Here is a 27527-nt window from a genome sequence, read left to right on the forward strand (position 1 = left end):
TCAAAGGTTTCCATTTGCAAATTAAACAACAGTCGGCCACATTGCTCTGACCCAGATGCACACCTTGTGGCTGCTGCCTGTTCTAACACTGTTGCTGCACTAATTTTGCAACGTGGCTCACCATACACTCCCAGCATGGTACTGCAATCCTTCCTTGAAGTGAAGGAGGCTGTAGGAGGTCGGTCACTAGCCTGCCTATAATAGCAACCAGAGCCCTGCTCTCAAACCACACTCTTGACTTTGACAGTTCATGCTGCCAAAGGCCCTTTCAGTGTTTCCAAATGTCTCTAATCATCAGAACAGTTGTGAAAATATTTTGTATCAAATTGTATACAATTTAAAACATATGAATTTCCTGCTAATAAATCAAAAACATAAATATATTTTGAAATTTAAAAAAAAAACTTTTAAGTGAAGACTAACTTCATTCAGATGAATGGGACAAGGAAAGACATTCTAGCCTTAGAGGGAGTACAGAGAAGGTTCACCAGATTGATCCCTGGGATGGCAGGACTTTCATATGAAGAAAGACTGGATAGACTATGCTTATACTCGCTGGAATTTAGAAGACTGAGGGGGGATTTTATTGAAACATATAAAATTCTTAAGGGGTTGGAGAGGCTAGATGCGGGAAGATTGTTCTCGATGTTGGGGAAGTCCAGAACCAGGGGTCACAGCTTTAAGGATAAGGGGGAAGTCTTTTAGGACCGAGATGAGAAAACATTTCTTCACACAGAGAGTGGTGAGTCTGTGGAATTCTCTGCCACAGAAGGTAGTTGAGGCCAGTTCATTGGCTATATTTAAGAGGGAGTTAGATGTGGCCCTTGTGGCTAAAGGGATCAGGGGGTATGGAGAGAAGGCAGGTACGGGATACTGAGCTGGATGATCAGTCATGATCATATTGAATGGCGGTGCAGGCTCGAAGGGCCGAATGGCCTACTCCTGCACCTATTTTCTATGTTTCTATGTTTCTATATTAGTTGAACCAAATCTGATCATTCTGTACAGTGCACACATCATTGTCCATGCTGTGATCACTGCCCTTCGCTTCCATTGAGAGAGTTGTTTGTCTTCACCATGCTGTCTTGTTCTCCTCCCTGGGCACATCTTCATTCATCTACCCCAATAGTGGATAAATGGCTATATCAAAACTGCAAGCTTATCCCCTTGCTCTACTCTCTTTACAACCATGACAGCATGGCATGCTTCGATGCCAACTATCAATTCATCAACGATACCATTGTGTTCGGCTGAATTACGGGTGCTAATAAGTCGGAGTAGAAAAGAGAGATGGTATACCTGGTTGAGTGATTTTCATCGGTGGGTTTATAGAGGACAGAGTTAGCAGCTTTAAATTACTGGGTGTTATCAAGAATCAGATGGCCTATATCTATGGGCCCAGCGCAAAGAACGTAAGCCAGTGTCACTACTTTCTTCAAACTTTAAGGAGATTATGTAGGTCTCCATACAGACTTTTACTGATGTTGTGTAAAAAATATCCTGACAGGTTGCATCATGGTCTGGTATGGTATTTCCAATGCACAGGAATGCAGGAGACTGTAGAGAGTGGTGGATTTCATCAAAGGCGCAGCCCTCCCCTCCATCAAAAACATCTGCATGAGGTGCTACCTCAAGAAGGTCGCATCTATCACAAAGTATCCTTGCCATCTGGACCATGCCCTCTTCTCACTACTTTGATTGGTCAGAAGGTGAAGAAGCCTGAAGTCCCGTACCACCAGGTTCAGGAACAGCTGCTTACTTCAACGATAGGTGCTTGAAAACCCTAATTCTACCTTGACAAAGGAACAATATGTTCCACCATGGACTGTTTTTGCTAAATATCTTTTTGCATTAAGATCTCAATTTTGCACAGTCTCCTTTCTTTTAGAAATGTTATGCGGAATTTATGTATAATTTTTTTTGTGTGTTCATCTGTGTGCCTGTGATACTGCTGCAGGCAAGATTTTTAATTGAGCCTGTACCATACAACAATAAATTTGATTTGACTTGACTAAGATAATCATGCCTGTTGTTCTCATCGGGATTCTGACAAATGATGCATTTTTTGAGAATTTTCCTGTGACCTTTCATCATAATCATAATCATACTTTATTAGCCAAGTATGTTTTGCAACATAGAATTTCATGATTGAGAGATATAATGTTCCTACAATTTACAGTCATTTCAGATCATCACAGCTGAGTACTGTAATTGAAAGTACTGTTTAGATTTTTACAACTGGGGCCCCAAAATATTAATGAATCTATAAAACTAGCAGCCGATCAGCCAGGTAGACACTTTTGAATGTTTGAAATTTCTTTCTGGATGAGATTTCTTGCAGTCCCTTCTCTTGATTCATTCAGTAGGAACAATCAGGGCCTGGAATTAACCTAGAAACATGGAACTGTAGATGCTGGTTTACCAAAAAGATACAAAGTGCTGGAGTAACTCAGCATCTCTAGAGAACATGAATAGGTGACTTATTGGGTCCGGACTCCTCTTCAGACCAGTCTGGAGAAGGCTCCCAATCGAAACACCATCTATCCATGTTCTCCAGAAATGCTGCCTGAGATATGATTGACTCCAGCACTCTGTGCCCTGGAATTAACCTAATCTCTGCTGTTAGAATTATTACACTGCATCACATCACCTCCTGAAATTTTCTCATATTGAACTGAAAGGGGCAATTTTGCTCGAATAATTCAGTTTATTTTGCAATTTCAAAGCATCTTCAGATTGTTTTTATGTTAAATGCATCTAATAACATCTGCTGCCATTGCCAATTTGTTAGAAACAATAATAAATCAAACAAGATTAAAGCTATTATTCTTCATGGGGCTTTATTACCCAGGTATTAAAATGAAAGCCAGATACCATGGAGCTGGTAAACTCTTTAAAGGATTATTCCTCTTTAATGTGTTCCAGAGCTTTGATTTTATGTAGTTTGAAGCCAATTTAGTTTGCTAATTTTACATTGTATTTCAAAGGCATCCATACTTGCAAGGTATAGGAATAAAAGACATTCCGTTTTTAAATTGTAAATATATTCACCCTGATATCAAAGTTCCCTCACAACCAAACAATTGTCAGGTTGTCTGGAGTTTTGGGGAGAAGGCAGGAGAATGGGGTTGAGAGGAAAAGATAGATCAGCCATGATTGAATGGTGGAGTAGACTTGATAGGCTGAATGGCATAATTCTGCTCTTGTAAACATAAATTGGTAGCTATCTCCACCCCCGCCCACCACCCCATCCCCACCCTCACCACCCCCACCACCCCACCCTCACCACCCCCACCACCCCATCCCCACCCTCACCACCCCCACCACCCCACCCTCACCACCCCCACCACCCCATCCCCACCCTCACCACCCCCACCACCCCACCCCCACCCTCACCACCCCACCCCCACCCTCACCACCCCCACCACCCCACCCCCACCACCCCCACCACCCCACCCCCACCCTCACCACCCCCACCACACCACCCCACCCTCACCACCACCACCACCCCACCCCCTCTATCTATTCAGTGCATATGTGGGTCTTCACATCTAATTAGCTGCTCTGAACATCACATTGGCAGTCCTTAATTGGTTACATGTATTTAATTTTTTCTCTCCAGAAGGTAACAAAAGGAGTAATATATCTTTATTAAGGATTGTTGAGGCTGTTGGTGTGGGAGATAATGAAGCTGCTACCTTTCTGTCATTTAAACTGATAATTACACTACATAGAGATTGTTCCTAAGCAAGGTTTATTTGCTCTGTTTCAGCAGTGCCCTATCAGCAGAACACATACAGCCATGGTGGCGAGCCTGCAGGCATCCGCTGCTATCGATGTGGTGGGCTGTGCAAAGGAGAGGTGGTCCGGGTGCATAATAACCACTTCCACGTCAAGTGCTTTACCTGCCAATGTAAGTGCTCTTTATGTTTTCTAAGATTTCATAAAGCAAGTCTTAAAACAACCTCCTTTTTTTCAGGCATTTTTAATCTTTCTGAAGAGTTATCTTTAGATTAAAATATATTATATTTAATCTGGATATCTGGTCGATCCCAGATTTAGCTGCTACTTCTAATGTTGCATGTAAGGAAAGTGTATAAACGCCACTAATAACATACACATTTCTTTAATATACTTCCCTGGTCTCAGTAAACCAGGGTTTGGTTTCATGTACATGGATGTATCTTTGCTAAGATCAAGAAACCGAAAAGCAGGAAGCATCCTGCTGGGTGGCAGTGTGAACTGCGACGAGGATGTTAGGAGGTTGCAGGGTGACCTGGACAGGCTGAGTGAGTGGGCAGATACATGGCAGATGCAGTATAATGTAGATAAATGTGAGGTTATCCACTTTGGTGGCAAAAACAAGGAGGCAGATTATTATCTCAATGGTGTCAGATTGGGTAAAGGGGAAGTGCAGCGAGACCTGGGTGTCCTTGTACACTAGTCACTGAAAGTTGGTGTGCAGGTACAGCAGGCAGTGAAGAAAGCTAATGGCATGTTGGCCTTCATAACGAGAGGATTTCAGTATAGGAGTAAAGAGGTTCTTCTGCAGTTGTATAGGGCCCTGGTGAGACTGCATCTGGAGTATTGTGTACAATTTTGGTCTCCTAATTTGAGGAAGGACATCCTTGTATTTGAGGCAGTGCAGCGTAGTTCACAAGATTGATCCCTGGTATGGTGGGACTGTCAGATCAGGAAAGATTGAAAAGACTAGGCTTGTATTCACTGGAGTTTAGAAGGATGAGAGGGGATCTTACAGAGACATATACAATTATAAAAGGACTGGACAAGCTAGATGCAGGAAAAATGTTCCCAATGTTGGGAGAGTCCAGAACCAGGGGCCACAGTCTTAGAATAAAGGGGAGGCCATTTAAAATTGAGATGAGAAGGAACATTTTCACCCAGATAGTTGTGAATTTGTGGAATTCTCTGCCACGGAGGGCAGTGAAGGCCAAATCACTGGATGATTTTAAGAGAGAGTTAGATAGAGCTTTAGGGGCTAGTGGAATCAAGGGATATGGGGAGAAGGCAGGCACGGGTTACTGATTGTGGATGATCAGCCATGATCACAATGAATGGCGGTGCTGGCTCGAAGGGCCGAATGGTCTCCTCTTGCACCTTTTTTTCTATGTTTCTATGTTTCTATCCATGAGAGATTCAGTTCAAATGTATTGAAGGAAACAAACAGTGAAGAAGGTCAATTTAAAGAAGGGTCCTGGCCCGAAACATTGTGCATTCCCTCCACAGATGCTGCTTGATCTATTGAGTTCCTCCAGCACTTTGTTATTTGCTCAAGTCAGATTGAGTTTATTGTCACATATACAAGTAAAATGAGGTTAAGATACATTGAGAAATGTGTTTGCAGCAGCATGACAGACATAAAGACGGACAACAGACAAAAAGATATATTACATATCAATTATATGTAAAAGTTTGTGCAAAAACTGTCATTAATACAAAAATGGATCATCAGAAAAAAAAGCTGAAACAAGGCACCACTGTGGCACAGCTGTAGATTTGCAACCTGCCAACACCAGGGACCTGAGTTTGATCCTGACTAAGAGTGCTGTCTGTACGGAGTTTATATATTCTCCCTGTGTTTGCATGACTTTCCTTACACACGTTCCTTACATGACTCCCATGACTTTTCTCCGGGTGCTCCGGTTTCCTCCGACACTCCAAAGACGCAAAGGTTTATGGGTTAATTGGCTTTGGTAAATTTGTAAGTTGTCCTTAGTGTGTAGGATAGTGCTGATGTATGGGGTGATCTTTGGTCGGCACGGACTCAATGGACTGAAGGGCTTTTTCCATGCTGTATCTCAAAAGTCTAAAGTCCATGTTTCTTTTGTTTGGTGTTAGTTTATGATTGTATGTGTTATTGCATTTTTATTGATTATTCTTATTGGTCTTATTGTTGAACTGCGGGTAATGTTTCATTTCACTACACATTTATGTGTATGTGACAAATAAACGACTATTGACTATTGATGTGCATTCAAGCTTTTGTAAGTTCTGCCCAATGGGAGAGGGGGAAATGAGGGAATAACTGGGCTGAAAAAAGTCCTTGTTTATGTTGGCTGCTTTTCTGAGGCAGCGTGATGTGTAGATGGAGTCGATAGCGGGGAATCTGGTCTGTTTGGTGCCAGAATGGTTCTCCTTGGTATTATCAAACAAAATTTCACACAGACACACCAAAGCTTAGTCAAATAATTGGGACAAAATGCTGCAGATGCCGGAAATTCAAAGCAAAACAAAGCAGAAATTACCAGGTGCAGTCAGCAGTATCAGTGGGAAGAGAAAAAGAAATGATATTTCAGGCCAAAACCATTCCTCCGATGCCAATGTTCTCCATTGATATTCCTTGACCTGCTAAGAGCTTCCAGCAATTTGTTTGAATTTGATCAAAAAGTTAGGTTTTATGCCGTTTTAGAGGAAAACAGTATTACAGTGGGGAAGAGGTTAGAAAAAGTTGGTCACCAGTTATGGGGAGTGATTAAAATTGGGAATGTGCAAAAGGCCAAAATTAGAGGAAGGTCGGTATCTCGCAGGGTTGAAGAGTTTGAAAATGTAACTGTGATTGGGCAGTCGTGGTCACCAGTTGAAGATTAAACCTTTTATTTTTCTAGAGGCTAACTATTGTGCTTCTTTACAAAAAAATAGCAAGATTGTGGTTGATCAATAAGAAAGTAAGAGGTGTTCCCAAAAAAATTATCTTGAGAGCAGACAACAAAATAATAGTACCAAAGACCTGTATTCATGTGCATTATTATTTTGGAGAGATTATGATAAAAAATATTGCATAACTTTTTCTAGTAAGAGAGTAAAGAGAAAAATCCTTAAAGGGCAAAGCATTCCTTTCTGCTCAACTGGTTACCAATTAAAATTAAAAACATCAATTTGAATTTTCTGTCACTGATGCAGAATAGAATAACTGCACTAAATCTTGTATTGTCATTGTCTAATCGCACCAGATAAATTGTTCCCATATTGCTGCTCACAGTTCTGTTCTGTGTTGACCATATTAGGCACTATTGAGGTAGTTTTTGAAAGGAGAGTGGAATGATTCCTTAATTATTCTAAAATGGTTAGAATATGTCATGTTCATGTTATAGATGAGGGCTGCTCTAGGGGGCAAGATAACAGACTTTGCTGTTACCAAATATAGCATTTTAAAATTAAAAATCATAATCTCATAAAACTGCATGCATATTTTGACAGTGATCAAATTCAGTCTGGCTACATTAAAGGCAGAAAAACGAAGAACTACTTAGTCATTTGGACAATAACTGAGAAAGAAGGAAATGATTGTGTGTGGCCCCTTCTTTGCAATTCAAATATTTTGAAAGAAAATATTTAAGAAATCTTAATGAAAACACTGTTTTCCCCTTATGATTAGTTTACAAAAAAAAGATACAAAGTGCTGGAGTAACTTAACAGGTCAGGTAGTATGTCTGGACAAAATGGATAGGCAATGTTTCAGATTGGAACTCTTCTTCAGACTGATTGTAGTGGGGAAGGGGGAGAAAGCTGGAAGAGAGGTAGTGGTGAGACAAAGTTTGGCAAGTGATAGTTGGATACAGGTGTGGGGGAGGGGGGTGGGGTTGATTGGCAGATAATTGCACAAAGGGTAAAGATGAAAAGATAAAAAAAGTGTGAGATAAGGAGATAAGGATAGGAGAAATGCAAAATATGAAACCAAAGGAAGGAATGTGGGTGGAAGGGAATGGTGGGGGGAGGGGAAAGGGAGAAATGAGTGCACATCCAGGTGGGGCACAAGGAAGAGACAGGGTTAAAGGAGGGTGGTGGTGTTTGCAGGTAAGTTACATAAAATCTGTCAATTCATTATTCGCATTGTTAGGTTCTAAGCTACCCAATAGAAATATGAGTACTGTTCCCCCAGGTTACATGTGGCCTCCCTCCGTCAATGGCTAAGGTGCAGGTAGAAAGTACATGGCTGATCAACAGGAAAGGGAGAAGGCAGAGAGTGCAGAAATCCCCTGGGGCTGTTCCCTCAATAATAGGTATGCTCCTTTGGATACCGCTGTGGGGGAGGACCGGTCAGAGTAAAGCAGCAGCAGCAGTAGTCTGATCTGCGATTCAGGCCTAGCTCTGAGGCAGAGCAGGGAAGGGAAAAGTTAGACAGAGCCGCAGTGATAGGAGATCCATTCATTAGGGGGATAGATAGTAGATGTATTCAAGAGAGAGATGTATTTAAGCGAGAGTTAGATACAGCACTTATGGCTATCAAGGGATATGAGGAAAAAGCAGGAACAGGGTACCGATTCTGGATGATCAGCCATGATCATATTGAATGGCGGTGCTGGCTCGATGGGCCGAATGGCCTACTCATGGACCTACTTTCTATGTTTCTAGATACTGCAGCAGTAAATGAGACTCGGCGATGATGTATTGCCTCCCTGGTGCCAGGGTCCAGATGTCTGAACGGTTGTAGAACATTCTCAAGGGCAGGGAAGCAGCCAGAGGTCTCTGTGTACATTGGCACAAATGACATAGGTAGGAAAAGGTCAATGTCATGCAAAGTGAATATAGGGAGTTGGGCAGAAGATTAATTACAACAAACCACTCAGTTGAATCTCTGTGAGAAGGAAAGGTATAGAAATAATAATCAGGAATAGAATTAGAGATCATGTGGACAATTGCAGATAGATTAGAGAAAGCCAGCATGGATTTGTTATAGGCATATGATGATGAGTTAACTTGGTAGATTTTTTTTGCTAAAGGAATGGAGAGGGTAAATGTGGGAGATGTGCTTGGTATGGTATATGTGAACTTTCCACAACGTGTTTGATCAGGAGCCATGTAAAAGGCGAGTCTTCAAAATGGAAGGTAAAGGAATAAAAAGGGCCACTGCAACATGGATAGAGAATTGGCTAAGTTACAGGAAACAAAGCACCAGTGAAAGCTTGAGTCTGGAACTGGGTGGAAGTGTAAAGAGGAGTTCCCCAAAGCTCGTTCTAATATACATTAATGATATGGACTTGAGTTATAGGGCAGAATTTTCAAATTTGCAGGAGACATGAAACTTGGGAATATATTGAACAGTGAGGGGTTAGAAGTAAATGTCAATGAGATACAAGAAGGGTGGTAGAATGGGTGGATAAAAGGCAGATGAAATTTAATGCTGAAATATATGAAAAGTTACATTTCTATCCAAGGGATGAAAGGAGACAATGTCTGGAGGGTACATTTCTAAAGGGGAAAATAACAGAGAGATCTATTGGTGTATGATGTTGTTGAAGTGTCAGGGGATGATGAGAAAGTGTTTAAAAACTCTCAGTTGCAGCAGAGAGTAGCAGGTCAATGAAGTAATGATAATGTTACATTAGTAATGTTACAAAGCACTGGGTTATCCACAGAGTATTACGTTCCATTATGGGACATTGCACTGTTGGCAAGATGTAAAAAGTTCAGAGAGGGCGCAGAAGGGATTTACCAAATTGGTGTCATGTATAAGAGACTTTAGTTATGTAGTTGTAACGGAAATGCTGGATTGTTCTCCTTGAAACAGAGATGGATGCCAGCAGATCTGACAGAGGTACTTAACATCATGAAGGGTGAAACTCTTCTCATTCGAAAATGCTAAAGAATTAGGGGGTCTAGAATGAAGGATAAGGTGACTGGCAAAAACCCAAATATGACATGAGGGTTTTCCTTTGTAATACACACATACACAGACACGAGCAAACAGACTTGCATGCACAAACAAGCATGCACATACACAAACACACGCACAGAGGCATGCACCTTCATGCATACACACGCACACAAACAAAATTGAGATAGCAATACAGGCCGGTAAAGTTGTAGTATTCAAATGGGGGCACATTAATTTTCTGAAAGGAAATAACTTGCAAGGCACATTAAATTTCTGAAAGGAAATAACTTGCAAGGTTAAATACGTGGATAATTAAGATTAACTGCATACACAGCAATACAAGGAACCTCAGATACTGAAATCCTAAGCAAAACACAGAGTACTGGAGTAACTCAGCAGGACAGGCAACATCTGTGGAGAGAATGGATAAGTGAGATTTGGGGTCAGGACCCTTCTTCAGACTGATTGTAATGGGAGGAGGAAAGCTGGAAAAGAGATGAGTGGGCAGGGCAACAATGCCTGGCAAGTGATGGGTGGATCCATCAACGATGTCTTCGATGCAGCTTAAATATCAGCTGGGAAGACAGAAGAACCAAAAACATCAAGCATCGAAGCCTTCGTCATCAAGAACCAACTACGATGGAGCGGTCACGTTATTCGGATGGAAGACGAGCGTCTACCAAAGCAAGCCTTCTACTCCCAGCTTAAAGAAGGCAAACTTAAAAGAGGCAGACAAAAGAAGAGATTCAAAGACACCTTAAAAGCCAGCATGAAGAAATGTGAAATCGCCATCGAAAATTGGGAAACCAATGCCATGGACAAGAAACTCTGGCGAACCATCATCTAAAAAGAAACAGTGACCTTCGAAGCCAACAGATGCGCAGAATTAGAAGAAAAGAGAAGTAAACGGAAAGAGAGGCAGCAACAACCAAAGCCCGATCTGACACCTGGAATTACCTTCCCTGAATGCCAAAGAACTTTCAAAGCCAGGATTGGACTCATAAGTCACCTGAGAGTTCATAAAAACAACGGAACGTAGACCATCACCCTCGACCTCGAGGGATAGCCACCACAACAACAGATGAGGGGGTTTTGATTGGCAGATGGGGGGAAACGAATTGACAAATTCTAGAAATGAAAAGCAGACAATAAGGAGAGAAAGGGAGTGAAATGTAAAGCCAGAGGGAGGGATAGATGTCAAAGGGGATGGGGGGGGGTCAGGGATGGGGAGGGGGGGCCGTGGGGGAGTCAGGGGAATTTCAGGGAGGTGGGATAGTAGGAGAAGGGTGCACATCAGGGTGGAAGGGTCTACAGGAAAAAGAGAGGGTGTCGGGGGGTATTACGTAACATTAGAGAATTCAATGTTCTTACTATTGTATTGTAAGCTACCCTGGCTGAATGTGAGGTGCTGTTCCTCCAGTTTGTCTGTGGTCTCACTCTGACATCTGGCAATGGAGGAGGCCAAAGACAGAAAGATTAATATAAGGAGGGCAGTTCAAATCCCTTTTTCCAATCCTTTATCAGACTTTGCTGGCTTTACCTTGCACTAAACGTTATTCCCTTATCATGTATCTATACACTGTAAACGGATCGATTGTAATCATGTATTGTCTTTCAGCTGACTGGTTAGCACGCAACAAAAGCTTTTCACTGTACGTCGGTACATGTGACAATAAACTAAACAAATGATTAGCAACCGGGATACTTTTAAACAGGGAAAGTGTGGATCCAAGTAGCATCATTCTGTGCTGTAATTTAAAAAAGTGCAAGGTCTGGAAAATAGACTAGAATTCTGTCAGGAGTGCAAAGTAAAGACAGTGGTGATTAGTATTGCATGGGTTTCGTTGTTGAAGTATGCTGAACATTGGATTGAGTCCAGTTGACTATCATCAAATTCTGTTCCATGAACTCATTAAAAATATGTGTACCATGTCTGGCTTTGTTCCACATGCAAATTCTTCTCGGTGACACATTTTCTAACTTGGAAACATCCCTGAGATTTCATTCATGTATGACTAAATATTGATCTTTCAAAAAACTTGCCTGCAATTACTTTGCCTTTCATATAAAATAGTTTAATTTACATTGTTGGAACATATAAACAGAGGCCAATGAAATAATCTGATTGCTTGTGGAGGCTGAGGTTTCAGGTCTCTTCTCGTAAGGTCAAGATTTTTTTTTCACTCTTTGTCAGCATGTTCAATCGGTTCTCCTTACGTTGACTTTTTTCACAATAAAATGATACAGCTGTAAAAGAAAACACTTGCTCTAGAGAATTAATAAACTAGAAATTACAGAATCATCAAAAATCGTGCCGAATTGGGCCTTGAGAATAATCTATTCTAAGCACACTTCTTTGCTTGTCCTTTTTAATTATCTATTTTTTTTAACTGTTGAGTAAATCGATTCTTAATGTTGTGATGAACTGCATTTCGATATTCACATGGTAAAGCATTTTATAATCTATTCACCCCTGTATGACAGAAATGCCTTTCATCTTTATTTCCAATTCAGTTTTGATTCTGCATGATTGCTTCCATTTAATATGTAATAATTCTTTGAAGTAGGAATAATCGTTCTTGGTTATGTCCTCCACTCCATTCATGCTTTTAGATGCATAAGTGTCTTCATTCAATCTTTGGTGATCCCGTTACTGTAGCACCTTGCAAAACTAAAACCACCCTTCACTAGTATCAGCCTGATTAATCAACATTGCTTTTTGTTTCCTCCAAAATCCAGTATTATTTCTATTCTGGAATGGACACGATTTCAACACCAGCCTGGCCAATATTTTGCAGTTTGATCTACAAATTGTTTTTGTATTTAGCAACCTTGAATATGAATCTGAACAAAACATGGAAAGTACAAAAGTAAAGCACAGAAAGGGGCCCTTCGGCCCTGAATATGATACCTAATCAAACTAATCCCTTCTGCCTGCACATTATCTCTATCTATCCAAAATGCTCTTATAATGCCACATTCATATTTGCTTCCACCAGGCAGCGCGTTCTAGGCACCTACCACTCTCTGTCATAAAACAGAACTTGCCCCACACATCCCCTTTAAACATTCTCCCTTAAAGCTATAGCCTCTAGTTTTTCACATTTCCACCCTGGGAAAAAGATTCAGACTCTCTGCACTGTCTATGTCTTTGATAATTTTCTTTCAGGTCCCTGACTTTCTGAAAAGATATTAGCAAGTGGATGCCCAGAGACTCTTTCCTCCAACAGGAGAATCTAGAAGTTGGCAGCATACAAAGGGGCAGCTTTTTGGGGCAAAGATGAAAATAAACTTCTTTACACAAAGGATTGTAACTCTAAGCAAATCTTTGGGATTCTTCATTGCTCTGGAGGACTATTCCTGCTTCTATTTCCCATGTTCACTGTAAAGTAAACTGACTGTGTGGAGTTGAGTTGGGCTGAAAATCTTGCATGCATTTAGTGATGCCAAATAAAATACAATTTACCAGTCTTGAATGTAATATGCCATAAAACATCCAGATTCCATTGTCGGGATACTGTAATATTTGTGATAATCAGAGGGCATAATTCAAAGCACTTTTTTTGCAATTATTTTGCTTTAAAATTAAAATAGTTTAGATGATAGTGTTGAAACATGTAAAACCCCTAGAGGATAGCTGAACAATCTGATGGCTAATGGAGTCTGAGTGTTAAGTTCTCTTCTCTCAAGGCCAAGTATGATTCCTTTTCGTTATTTGTACAAAATCTTATCAGCATCCTTCAGTGTTTCATGTTCTTCAGTTGCCCATCTATCCTTAGTCTAGACAGGTGAAGTATTGTCTGCATTGACTGTTGATTTTATGTGCTGGGGAATTAAATAGCAAAAATTGTGCTGCCCATCAAAATGGTTTAATGATGCATTGCTAATTTAATGGCAGGATGAGTGTTTAGTGAAGCTGTATAATTACCAATAGCAGCTCAACCCGTGCAGCAAACCACAAAACCATTATAGATCTCTGAACTGAGAACAAGAGAGAATGGCTTTCTCCCAAACTTCTATCCTAGGTGTTGTTGTCTTTAAATTTGGTTTCATTTGGAATGTATTTCTTGACAATTTTCCTGTATTATATGATACAACCAGATGATTTTCTATGCTATCTCTGGGACATTGCTGAAAATCTGGAATCACATATAGGCTAGTGAGGACATAGAAATCGCATATAAACATAGCAAATATCCTCCCCTGCAGGGAAGTAGTGAATCTGATAGATTTTAACTATCACAATGTAAATTTATGCTCACTAGATTTTTTTTCAAATCCAAGATTATTAATCAAAATTCAAATTCCATAGGTGGAACGTAGGGTTTGAACTCTTATTTCCGATTTGCTAAGCCAATCCCTGGGTTACTTAATTTGTTACTTAACGTCTGTGCTACCCCTGAAGGATTTCCTATGAATGAAATTGCTAGAGTTTTAAGAAAATTAACCAGCCATGCCTCTGGGGAGAAAGCTTTAAGTTGTCACATGGTGCCATTATATGCCAAATCTGTAAGGATAAAGATTAACTAAAAATGAAAACTGAAATCCGTTAATCACAGCTGATTAAAGGACACTCAGTGAATAGAGTTCTGTTCTGAAAACTTTAGCTTATTTGCATTAATAGGTCAAACAAGATAACATTTAAAAAGTGATTAAAATTTATGTTCTATAATAAATTTTGATTGCCATTGAGGAAATTAAATTTTCTAATGAATTAGATTAACCATCATTTCATAATATTGCACAATCCAAATATATGTCAGTGGAAATGAATTCCATTTTCTAGTTTTCTAGAACTGTGCCATTTTCCAGTGCTTCTGGTTTGCTCCCAATGCTCCCAGTACTGGTCGAAGGAGCTGTTCTGTGTCCTTTCCTGTAACTCTACGAATAAATCTACTTTGACCAGTCCATATACACTGATCAGCCAAAACATTATGACCACCTGCCTAATATGCTGTTGGTCCTCCGTGTGCTGACAAAACAGCGCCGACCCGCAGAGGCATGGACTCTACAAGACCCCTGAAGGTGTCCTGTGGTATCTGGCACCAAAACATCAGCAGCAGATCCTTCAAGTCCTGTAAGTTGTGAAGTGAAGCCACCGTGCATCGGACTTGTCGATCCAGCACATCCCACAGATGCTCAATCGGATTGAGATCTGGAGAATTTGGAGGCCAGGGCAACACCGTGAACAATTCATCATGTTCCTCAAATCATTCCCGAACAATGTGTGCAGTGTGGCAGGGCACATTATCCTGCTGAAAGAGGCCACTGCCATCAGGGAATACCATTGCCATGAAAGGGTGTACCTGGTCCGCAACAATGTTTAGGCAGGTGACACGTGTCAAATTGGCATCCACATGAATGGCCGGATTCAGGGTTTCCCAGCAGAACATTGCACAAAGCATCACACTTCCTCCACTGGCTCGTCGTCCTCCCACAGTGCATCCTGGTGCCATCACTGCCCTCGTGCATCAATGAGCCTTGAGCGCCCAACACCCTGTCGCCGGTTTGTGGTTTGTCCCTCCTCGGACCACTGTCGGTAGGTACTCACCACTGCTGATCGGGAGCACCCCACAAGCCTTGCCGTTTCAGAGATGCTCTGACCCAGTCGCCTGGCCATAACAATTTGGCCCTTGTCAAAGTCACTCAGGTCTTTACTCCTGCCCATTTCTCCTATATCCAACACAGCAACTTCAAGAACTGACTGTTCACTTGCTGCCTAATGTATCCCACCCCTTGACAGGTGCCATTGTTACAAGTTAATCAATGTTATTCACTTCACCTATCGGTGGTCATAATGTTTTGGCTGATGTTTTTGCATCCAACCACCAATATGCTTGAGTCTGAATTACCAACTAAAATGGCTCAGCAAACCATTTCATTCAAGGGACAGTTTGGGATGACCATTTAATGCTGGTCACGTCATCATCAACAACCATACAGTAAAAAGGAAGAAAACTGTTCAGATGGCTACCTAAAGGAGAAATGAATAACTCTGAGGATTTAAAGGTTTTAAACTCCATAATATTCTTCATGATAATCATAAAAGATCTGCCATATTCTTATTGAATGGTGGAGCAAGCATGGAGGGTTGAATTGAATATGTCTGCTCCAGTTTCTTAAGCTTTTTATATTTGGCTGGTTAGCCTGTTGGCATTTCAATGTTTCAATCAATGATGGATTGACGTGGCTTTATATACGACAGATCATGACTTACTAACTTGATCAAGTTTTTTGAGGTGATGAGATGACGGGTGAGGGTAGGCCCAGTGGATGGTGCCTCCATGGATTTTAGTAAGGCATTTGATAAAAGTCCCCCATGGTAGTCTGATCCAGAAGGTTCAGGTGCACAGGATTAACAGTGACTTTGTCGTATGGATTCAGAACTGGCTTACTAATAGACGATAGACAATAGGTGCAGGAGTAGGCCAGCACCGCCATTCAATGTGATCATGGTTGCTCATCCAAAATCAGTACCCCGTTCCTGCCCTCTCCACATACCCCCTGACTCCGCTATCATTCAGAGCTTTATCTAATAGAAGGCAGGGTTGTGGCGGAAGGGTAATGTTCAGCCTGGATGTCTGTGACCAGTGGAGGTTCGCAGGGATCTGTGCCAGGAGCCTTCTGCCAATCCTGTTTTCAACTCAACAAAAACAGGAGTATAACTTGAGCGAGAATGTAACTACTGCTTCTGCTTCTTCCAGAACCCCACAAACAACTCCTCGTGTTACTTGTGCAATCAAACTACTGCACAGCATCATCACTGCATATTGGGATACATATACATGGTTCATAAGGTGCTATTAAGTTGTGGTTGCTTATATCAAAACCAGAAAGAGTCTCCAACTTTGAATGATCTTAGGACCTATGAATTAATAAGGATATTATTAAGATTACGGAGGTTCAGTTCAAAAATTGGCCAACACAATTTGAAAAGCAGTAGCAAAATCATATGGAGTCTAAAAGGGATGAGTTACCCGCTGAGTTACTCCAGCATTTTGTATCTAACAATGGGTGATTAGTTATATCCTTCTCTGTTCAAGCATCTATTATTTTGACAATCCATTGCATCGAGCACGTACTTAAATAAAGGGGGAAAAAACTTGTGCTGCATTTACTGCATGGGGTCATGTTCTACTTAATATGATTTTTCTTGTTTCTTTTATCCTTGCAGTGCAGGGGGAAATCCATTGATCAGGGGGAAAGTGCTAACACTGAGCAGAATTCATCAATGTGGGCTGGAGCTTCTATTTGATTAGGGTGTGTTTATTTTGTCATACTTCACCTCCTATTAGCATAATCAATGCAAATGATCATGAAACTTGAAGTCTAAATTATGTTCAGTTTAATTTGAGTTTATGTGATCATTTGTATAATTTAAAAAGCCACTATGCTTGGAAGCAGACCCTGTCACATATTGGCTACACTCACATGTAGAATTAATTGCCATTCGCTGACTTGCTTCTGAAGGTTCATTCAAGGTTTTAAAATTGTGGCTGGATACTGGAAGGATGGTTTTACCAAGAAAGTGACGACCGCAGATTAGCTACTGATTTTATATGGTTAGAAATCAGTTTCAGTCAGTTAAAATTTGATTTCTCTCACAGGATTAGTTAGGAACTGAGATTGATAGTTATCTCTGTGATTTTGTGATCCATTAGTCAAATTCCATTTGCTCAAATAGTTCACTTCAGACTTTGCTCCTGGCAAAATTAAAAGAACAGAAGTGACAAAGAAGAATCTTCTTTGAACAGAGAATGATTGGGATTCGGAATGCACTGCTAGGGAGGACTCAACATTGGCGTTGAAAGGAAAGCTTGATAAGTTCCTGCAAATAAAGAATTTGCTGGCCTGTGGAGAAAGGATGGGGCAATTGAATCAGCTGGGTTGTTCTTACAGGCTCAGACTTGACTGGCTGATTGGTTTCCATCCATCCTGCAACTATTCTGTGAAATTAGTTTGAATGGAAAATTGGAAGTAAACCATTTCTCCAAATTTTGGAGCAATTTGTTTTTGTTTGCAATTATTCCCAAAGTGGATATTTACCTGGTCATGGAGTCATACAACATGGTCCTGCAGCCCACCTTGCCCATGCTGACCAAAATGCCCCATCTATTCTAATCCCACTTGCCTGCATTTGGCCCCTATCCATCTAAACCTTTCTTACCCATGTAATTTCTCTCATGACCCTTGGTAAACAAGATCAAAGGGCTTGCTCTGGAACAATTATCGACAATTCTCTCAGCAGATCAGAGAAACAAGGCAATGAGGAATGATTACCAAATGCAGTCCAAATTGCTCTCGGTTCCATTTTTTGTGAGAAGTTCTGGGTTTTCGTCAATATTAGTTTGTGCTTATGGAGTGTAAAATCTACCTTGATCTAATACATTCATTGCAAGTAGAAGGTGTACCTTGATTTCATTCACTTGGAGAAGATGTTTGCGTCCGCACCGACCAGCGATCCCCATATATCCGATATCCTACACACACTAGGGATAATTTACATTTACACCAAGCCAATTAACCTACAAACCTGTATATCTTTGGAGTGTGGGAGGAAACCAAAGATGTCGGAGAAAACCCACACGGTCACGGGGAGAACATACAAACTCCGTACAGACAGCACCCGTAGTCGGGATTGAACCCGGGTCTCCAGCCCTGCAAGCACTGTAAGTCAGCAACGCTACCGCTGTGCCACTCTGCCGCCCACCAGTTCTTGATCTTGCTGTTCTCCCTTGCTTCTCCCTTTATGACTGGTTTATCTGTGTTTACCCAGCTATCACAGATCCTACCAACTGCTCTCTGTCATATCAACTCTGTGGGTTCTATGTCTCTGAGATTAACTTTGAGGTTTCCCACCCAAGTGTTTGTGTCAAAAATTGTGACTTTAAAATGTCTCCATATGTTGGAGATGCACAAGTCTCTTGCCCAGAGAAGGGGAATCGAGGACCAGAGAACATAGGAACATAGGTTGAAGGGGTAAAAATTTAATACGAATCGAAGAGGTAACTTTTTCACACAAAGGGTGGTGGGTGTATGGAACAAGCTGCCAGAGGGGGTAGTTGAGGCTGGGACTATCCCATCATTTAAGAAACAGACAGGTACATGGATAGGACAGGTTTGGATGGATATGGACCAAGCGCAGACAAGTGGGACTAATGTCGCTGGGACATTGTTGGCCGGTGTGGGCAAGTTGGGCCGAAGGACCTGTTTCCACATTCTATCGCTCTATCACTCTATGTCTCTATTACATTTGTTTGGTGTCTCAAAGTGGCTTTGTAGCTTTTTAACTGAGGATGCTTTATCAGATGTGAAAGGTGGAGTCCAGTTATGCATAGGAAGCTCTAACAAAAGAACATGGTGTTATTTCACAAAGAAAATCAACATAAAGCCAAGTGAGTCATTTTCAGATGGAGACATAAAACATTGGTAGATTACCATTCAGGCTTATGGTGTACACTGTCATCACTTTGTAGTATTTTTCTTCCTGAGCTTTTCCCATTTATTCTGATCTGTAACATGTCAGCATGAATCTGCATTAATAGAAATAGTGATGGAAATATCACATCATCCTGGCTGCATATCTTTAGTATATTCAAGCACGCAAAACAGAATTTAAAATGCAGAACAAGCAGTCATTGTCTATGGAGCTAAATACAAAGAAAGATTGGAAATCATTTTTAGTACAATACTTCCTCCTATCTTAGAATCCAGTGTGGGTTAGGTAATGGGCATGCAGTCTATCTGGAGTTCCAGGTTCAAAGATTGTTGTGTGGAATGCATCTCAAATGCACTCCTTCACATATCTTCCTCGACTTTGTACATCAATCATTTTTATTCTATCCAGCACCGCACCGCAATTACAATTTCCACCTACATAATATCACCATCTCTGTCAGTTCCGCTCCCACCAGTAACCCAATATTCTAATCAATGCCCTTGTCAGTATCAGTTTAAACCTTTCTAGCTCTTTTCATGAAACTAAAGTCTGTCCTTCAGAAACACCAACTGGTGCAGAAGACCACTGCCCAATTTTTTTAAACTAATTTAAATTATGTCATAAGGAATAGGAGTAGAATTGGGCCATTCGGCCCATCAAGTCTACTCTGTCATTCAATCATGGCTGATCTATCTCTCCCTCCTAACCCCATTCTGCAGCCTTCCACCCATAATCTCTGACACCTGTACTAATCAAGAATCTATCTATCTCTGTCTTAAAAATATCCACTGACTTGGCCTCCATAGCCTTCCCTGGCAAAGAATTCCTCAGATTCACCACCCTCTGACTAAAGACATTTCTCCTTATCTCCTTCCTAAAAGAATGTCCTTTAATTCTGACGCTATAACCTCTCCCACTAGTAAAAAGCATCCTCTCCACATCCACTCTATCCAAGCCTTTCACTATTCTGTATGTTTCAATGAGGTCCCCCCATGTTCTTCTAAACTCCAGTGAGTATAGGCCCAGTGCTGACAAATGCTTGGAAACTTTTTAGATTAATAAAAAGTGCATTTGTACTATTGCACTCACAATTTTCCTGAATAATAAACTGAGAAGAATCTGGTCCTGGGTCATGAATCCACCTCATTCCTGTTCTCCCTGATCAGCATTTGGGATTCATAATTTTATACCACTTGCCTTGAATCATAGATAAAAGGAGCTCAGCTACTGCTATCAGCTGGAACTCATTCTGCCACAGGTGTGCTAGAACTTAACTTGCTCGTGCTGTTTTTTGCTAGCAATTAAAATTTAGGTTTTAGAGTCGTATAAATTTATGGCACAGAAGAGTGCCATTAAGCTGACTGTGACCATGCTAGCAGAAGGAGGGCGGTCACCGTGGCGCAGCAGCAGAGTTGCTGCCTTGCAGCGAATGCAGCGCCGGAGACCCGGGTTCAATCCTGACTATGGGTGCTGTCTGTAAGGAGTTTGAATGTTCTCATGACCTGCGTGGGTTTTCTCTGAAACCTTCGGCTTCCTCCCGCACTCCAAAGACGTACAAGTTTGTAAGTTAATTGGCTTGGTAAATGTAAAAATTGTCCCTCATGGGTGTAGGATAGTGTTAATGTGCGGGGATCGCTGGTCGGCGCGGACCCGTTGGGCCGAAGAGCCTGTTTCTGCACTGTATCTCTAAACTAAAAAAAGGCTAATAACTTGATCCTGCTGTCTAGGCTAATAGTTCACTCATCTTTCTATCAATTGCTTTAAATCTACTCCTTACAGACTCCTCCAAAGAACTAAATTCTTCCCATTCACTCTTTCCAAACTGCTCATCATCCATTAATCTCAATTACATCTTCCCTTAGGCACTTCTCGGAAGTTTTTTTTTCCTAATGGCTAAAATTTTCCAATCTTGGAAAATATTCTTCTAAACATTCCTGTAATATACGAGCAGAAGTAAACACTGTGCCCCAGCAAAGACCTCTCTAATGTTCTGGCACAATTTCCCTGTTCATATGTTCAATGCCTTAACCATGAGGGGTATTAAACCGAAACATTGATTGTTAATTTCCTACAAATGCATTGTGTTCCTCCAGCAGTTTTTTTTTTTTGATCCAGCCTCCAGCATCTGAAAACTCTTGTACCTCCAAGCGAATATGTAAACCTATTAAAACAACTTATCTATCTGAACTGCTAACAATTAGTTATTTAATTTGTGATCCTGCTATATTTACAAAATTCACAGCACACAACTATTCCCTAATTTGCCTCCCATATACATTACTTCACCCTTCTCTGAAATTAACTCTGTTTACTACATTTCTGCCAACCTAACCAATCAATTGACAATTCCAGCTGTTTGCATCTTTCTTCCTCAACATCAAACACATGCTTCATTTGCAAACTTGTTGATCATGTTGATCATGGCCCCTAAGTTTAAAACTATATATACATCATCAAAACTAAGGGTGTAGGAAGGAACTGCAGATGCTGGTTTAAACCGAAGATAGACACAAGACACAAAACTAAGGGATCTGTACAGAATCTTGCTGAACTTCCCTGCAAACAGCCTTCCACCCACAAAACAGGCACTGATCATTAACTTCACTTCTGACCACTGATCATGTATTCCATTCAACCTTTCTTGGATCCCGTAGTTCAAACTGTAAGAATCAGCCATCCATTAATCACTAAAACAGTTCAAACAGGATTTTTTTTTTTTAATTGGTGAAAGTTTTGTCAGAAGTTTGACTGTAAATATATTGTTTCTGTGTGGGTCAGAGCTGTATGGTCTTGGAAACTAGGCAAAATCATAGTACTTTATTCATACCCTCATCAGGAGAAAGTGGAATCACCCTCAGATCATCCATCTCTATGACCTGATGTCTCTTGCTGCTATTTATTGCCCACATGCACAGACACAAACACATATGCACTCAAATCTGTTGTAAACTGATTTTACAAATAGTCGTGTCTCGAACAAATTTGTTGACCCATAAGTATGCGCAATCATTCACAATCAGTTTGTTTTCTAGTCATCCAATGGTTAAGGCACTAACCTTTTCACATGAAGGAAGACCTCAATGAAGATATTTTTGATGTGAGGAGTGAGGATGAAGCCAGGGCTGATAAAGAATAACCAGCAAACAAGAAATCAAATCAAAACTGCCTCCGAGAAATATGCTTAGCAAACTATTTTGTCTGTGAACGCATAATCCAAGACTTAAACCCTGTCAGTGCATGACTTCAGTTCTTCACAACATCTTGACAGTTTATGATGTCTTCACTGGCTCTCTCTTTCTCTCTCTCTCTCCAAAGAAAGGTAGCCAGATTGACACAAAAAACTGGAGTAACTCAGCGAGTCAGGCAGAATCTCTCAAGAAAAGGAATAGGTAACTTTTCAGGTCGAGACCTTTCTTCAGACTGAGAGTCAGGGCCCCTTGGTGTTAAGAAGGGTCTCGACCAAAAACATCACCTGTTCCTTTTCTCCAGCTTTTTGTGGAGGCAAGCTCCAGGCAATGTCATGCTAACGGAAAGAAAGTGTACTCATCTCAACCTAACATTCAGTGGTGTTACTGTTCCCACCATCAATGTTATGGAAAATGCAAATAGTCAAAAACTATCTATACCTGATATACAATTGCAGTTTTTGCAATAGCACTTCCAAAGCTAGGTATTGAACAACGCAGAATGCATTTATACTGCATATCTAATCATAACCAAACCATACGATAAATAATTGTCACCCATGTGCAAACTTGTAGTGCCTAATGTCCATGCACCAGTGGTTGCAATCAAACAAGTAAAAAGCTTGAGACATATAGTGAGAGGGCTGCAAATCAGGGTATCAAGCAAGCTAGTTCTGCTGATTTTGACTTTGGACTGCTTTGTTTCATCATTTGTGGAACCAATCTGAACTAGCTCACAACAGGGAGGCCATGGGTAATGTGATAAGGTGGGGGGGGGGTCACGAATACTGTTATTCGGGGTCAGGAAGCTATTTCATAAGCGATTGAATTAGTTTTATTGAATCCCTTGAAAATAGGATTATCAACAAAAATAAGCATTTTTAATATCCATATGAATTCTCTGACGTTTAGTAACCCAATATTATATAATAAAAATGTGCTTAAAAAAGATATATAAATCAGTTGTGTAGAGAATATCTGCATTAACTCATTTGTGATTTTTTTTAAAATCAGGATTTTAAAATATTACTATTAATGCCCTTCTATAAAAAGAAAACAAATTAACTTTTAAACTTTAAATTTGCAAATGAGGACAGTTAGTGAACTTATCATCACAGTGATGCTGATAAATTCACCCATGGGCAGGACGTGTTTTGTGACGTTAGCCTGGATTTATAAAGTCAGAGCAGAAAATTGCTGAAAGTTCTGTGGTGCTGAACTCAAGTAATACTATTTCAATCAAATTGCCCGCCAAAAAACACGTAATTGAGAACGGTGCAAACATTTGACCGAGAACATTATTGTAAGTTGGGTTTTCAGTCAGTTTGACTGCAAGGTTAAAATTCAGTGAAGGCTTCTACTGACCTTGACCCTGGAATGGTTGTGCATTTCTGCATACCACTTAGTCTACTCATTGATCATCAGTTCCCCAACTTTTAACTGCCATCCCCACAATCAAAGGCATTGAATCAAAAGGTCAGCAAATATCTCCAAAGACCCAAGTCACCCTGGTTACACCTTCATTTCGTTCTTGCCATGAAAACCGTGAGCACCAGGTTCAAGAATGGCTTCTTCACAACAAGCATCAGGCTCTCGAACACTACACAACACCAACCTCAAAAATGAACTTCTATGGACTGATTTTGGTTGCACTGAGGACTTTGTTTTTTTTGCATTTGTTTTGTTATTAATTTATTACATTTATTGTTTATTATATATGACCTGTATGTATTGCGTTTACAGGGCTGCTTTGCTGCTACAAGTAAGAATTTCATTGTTTTGTAGTCGGTAGATATGACAATTAAATGCTCTCAACTCTTGACTCTCACTCTTAACATTATCCACATTGTGTCATCTTTTATCAATCTGGTATAATTTGTTTTATGTTGCAGATTGTGGTTCTGACTTGGCCCAGGCAAACTTCTTCTTCAAGAACGGAGAGTATATTTGCACGCTGGATTATCAACGACTCTATGGCACATGCTGTGACAGTTGTAAGGAGTTCATCGGGGGAGAGGTTATCTCAGCTCTGGGAAGAACATTCCATCCAAAGTGCTTTGTCTGCACAGCCTGCAGGTAATTTAGAAAATAATAATCCAACATGAATATAACAGTTTATCAGTTTACTCAGCAAACAGTGTCGCTGTGTCTTGAGGGTTCAAGCTCAGAAATAAGGGTTGAATATTATCTATTGGGAACCAACAAAGGTAGAATCTGTTGTGAGAGTGTAATGAAATGGCCTGTTGACAGTGTCCATGGCCTTTGGGCATGGCACAGTGGGAAAAGCTTATTTCTCTATAGGGAAAGTTGTGTATCACTGTCCTTTTTCGATATGCCATCCTTTAATTGATGGCAAACGGATTGATGTTGATGATGTTACCTGTTGTGACCTTGGGTGAGCCATTGTTTTAGAGGCAGAGTGATACAGTTGGCCTTGTGTGCAGCCTAGTCATTTTCCCTTCTTTTTTTACCACAGCAACCGACTGCTTGCATGCATTGTCACATTCCTCTCATGTAATGAAATGGCCTAATTTTTACATTTATTTCCAATACCACCACAGCCTTTGAAGTAACAGCACAAATACAGCTAAAAGGCAGCTCTCGGGCAGCCATTTATTAAGAGAAACTGCCCAAACATGGCCAGAGCAGCAAGAAATGACTTTCCATAATGCTGATGGAAAGCATCTGAAGAAACTGCTGCTTTGAAATGTATTTGCTTGTACCATATTTTTCTGGGTATTCTTAAGTATCAGCAGTTCAAGCACTTGCGGGCACCTGTTTCTCAAGGGTCCTAATTTAAATGCTGGGTTTCTAGTTATATATCTAGTTATAAATTGGAATCAGCTCATCATTCAAGTCAGGCAGAAGTCAGGACCCACCCAAGGAACAAAGTTGTCAGTTTCTTCAGAATATCCATATAATTAGATACCACTGATTACACAGTGACAAAAGACTACTCATGGAGTTCTCAGCTCTAAGAATGTTTATATCCATGTACATTAATGGGCATACACGATGAACATTATGCCTTTATTTCTTGACACCAACATTGCTGTTTCATTCCCCTTAGCACTGAGTTTTCTTTCTTACTGATATCAATTGTTTTATGTTCTTTGGGTGTAGTTGGTGGTCCAATGATTCAAAGAGTGCATTGAACATTCAACCATTCATAACTACAATGTCATGAATTATATGTCCTATATACGCAATGTCATGAATTATATGTCCTATATATGTGTAATTGGTATGGGGAATTTTATTTTACAAAATTACTGAACACACAATTAAAATAATGTTTTTTTTTAAATTAATGCTTTCATTCCCTCCTATTTTTCCAAGTTCAATCATTTCCAGACATTCCCTCCCAAATAAATCTTCTGTCCCAACTGTTGCCAACTCTTTTGTTGTATATGCATTTTTAATTTTAGCACATAACCTGTAACGTTTGGGTTGTTGAGGATAGGTCCCTCATTCTCTTGCTGGAAGTGTTCGATCATGATTATCTGCCGTTTTACTTTCAAGGTTTCAAGGTCAGTTTATTGTCACATGTACCAGTTAAGATACAGTGAAATTTGAGTTACCATACAGCCATACTAAGTGAAAAGCAACAAGACGCACAACCACATAAAAGTTAACATAAACATCCACCACAGTGGATTCCACATTCCTTTGTGATGGAAGGTAATAAAGTTCAATCTACTTCCTCGTTGTTCTCCCGCGGTCGGGGAGTCGAACCATCCGCAATCGAGGCCTTCAAAGCCCCCGCAGCCAACGATCGAAGCCCCCATCGGGATGATCGGAATTCCCGCGTTGGGGCAGTTGAAACTCTCTCCACGGCATGGAGCTCCCGAATTGGCCTCTTCTTACCAGGACCGCGGGCTTCACGATGTTAAAGTCCATAGGCCTCGCGGTTGGAGCTTCGATTCCAGGCAAAGGGATCGCAAGCTCCGTAATGCTAAAGTCCTGCAGACTCCCATGGCTCGGAGCACCTGTTGGTCTCCAGGAAAGACTGCCAACTCCACGATGTTAGGCCGCAGTGGGGACGGAGATACAATACAGAACAAATTGCATCTCGGTCGAGGTAAGAGATTGAAAAAAAGTCTCCCCACCCCCCCCCCCCCCTCCACCACCCACCCCCCATATAAAACAAACCAAGGAACACAAACATACTTTTAACATATTAAAAATAACAAAATAGAAGACAGACAGTTGGCATCTGATAACAGGACTAAAATCATATTGATTTCACTTATATTTACTGTAGAATAACACAAATTTGTTAACTTATTGAAAAAACTGCTGTAACGTGAATCAAGAATTTATGGTTGATCAATACTTTATTAAAAAGGGATAATTTGAGATACAGTGAACAAATTTTGGCTTTAGGAATTTTTTTTTTTTTAAAGAGAACCTATTGTGAAATAACATGATGGTGGCATCAAAAGAATCATAAGGTAACTGCAAGGAAAAATATTTGGCACGGTAATCTTCAGAAATTCAATTTGGTGCCTTGAGTAGGTTCCCATTCCTGGTGCAGCTGTCTGCACGTGTCAGACATAAGAACCAGCAACAACAGCTGCACCTGTTTGCAATGGAACACATTTAGCTCATTCAGGGCATTGGTCACATAGCAGAGAGTGAAACAATATATTTTAAGTCGGAAATCAATGCCATTTATTGCAGATACCATGTGTAGATAACAATTATTCCTTGAATAGCATTTCGCCATCAGATGTGCTGTTGAAGTGTCTGCTAACTTCTTAGACATTGGCATTAACCAAAAAATATCCATACAATGTGATGTACTGAGAATAGAGTTATGTGCAATACATTGCTGAGGCCTTTGAGATGATATAGTGGTTAACATAATGCTGGTTTCCCAGTTGATAACAGTAATGTCATTTACATCATGCTATGGAATGAAAATAATTATACAGAGCTAAATTTAAAGACATGCCTTCAACAAATCACAGACATTTTAATAATCTACTCGGAATTTTGGATAAATTTAGTTCGTTGCTCCAAGAACAACCTCTTCTGCACAGTGGTGTGCCTTGAGTACATGTTTAAATAATAATGTTTCTCAGAAAAGAACAAAATTAAGAGAAATATTAACATTAATGGTAATTCTATGCAATAACAGATATTTAAAATGATGCATGCAGTGTATTTAGATCATTGTGTGCAGTCTGAAAGAACATTGAATAAACCAAATATATCTTTTAGATTTGCCCATGTTTCCTGCTTATTATTTTGCACACTCTTGTAGACGAGGAATCCAAAGGGG

At 40.4% G+C, this 27527-nt stretch overlaps 1 protein-coding gene across 5 annotated transcripts in view; it reads left to right on the forward strand.

The window, feature by feature from the left end:
- ablim3 (actin binding LIM protein family, member 3) overlaps positions 1-27527 on the forward strand; it is a 212176-nt gene that overhangs the window by 63907 nt on the left and 120742 nt on the right. For 4 of the 5 annotated variants that reach the window (XR_013548085.1, XR_013548088.1, XR_013548087.1 and 1 more), the window contains exons 2-3: positions 3773-3913; positions 24133-24316. Coding sequence is in view for 1 of the 5 variants with exons in the window: in XM_078411587.1 (XP_078267713.1) it covers positions 3773-3913; positions 24133-24316 (325 nt within the window). In the remaining 4 variants the exon portion in view is untranslated. The remainder of the gene's footprint in view (positions 1-3772; positions 3914-24132; positions 24317-27527) is intronic. The other variant, XR_013548086.1, reaches the window with a different exon arrangement.

Source organism: Rhinoraja longicauda, chromosome 14 (genome assembly GCF_053455715.1).
Source record: "Rhinoraja longicauda isolate Sanriku21f chromosome 14, sRhiLon1.1, whole genome shotgun sequence".
Lineage (NCBI taxonomy): Eukaryota > Metazoa > Chordata > Chondrichthyes > Rajiformes > Arhynchobatidae > Rhinoraja > Rhinoraja longicauda.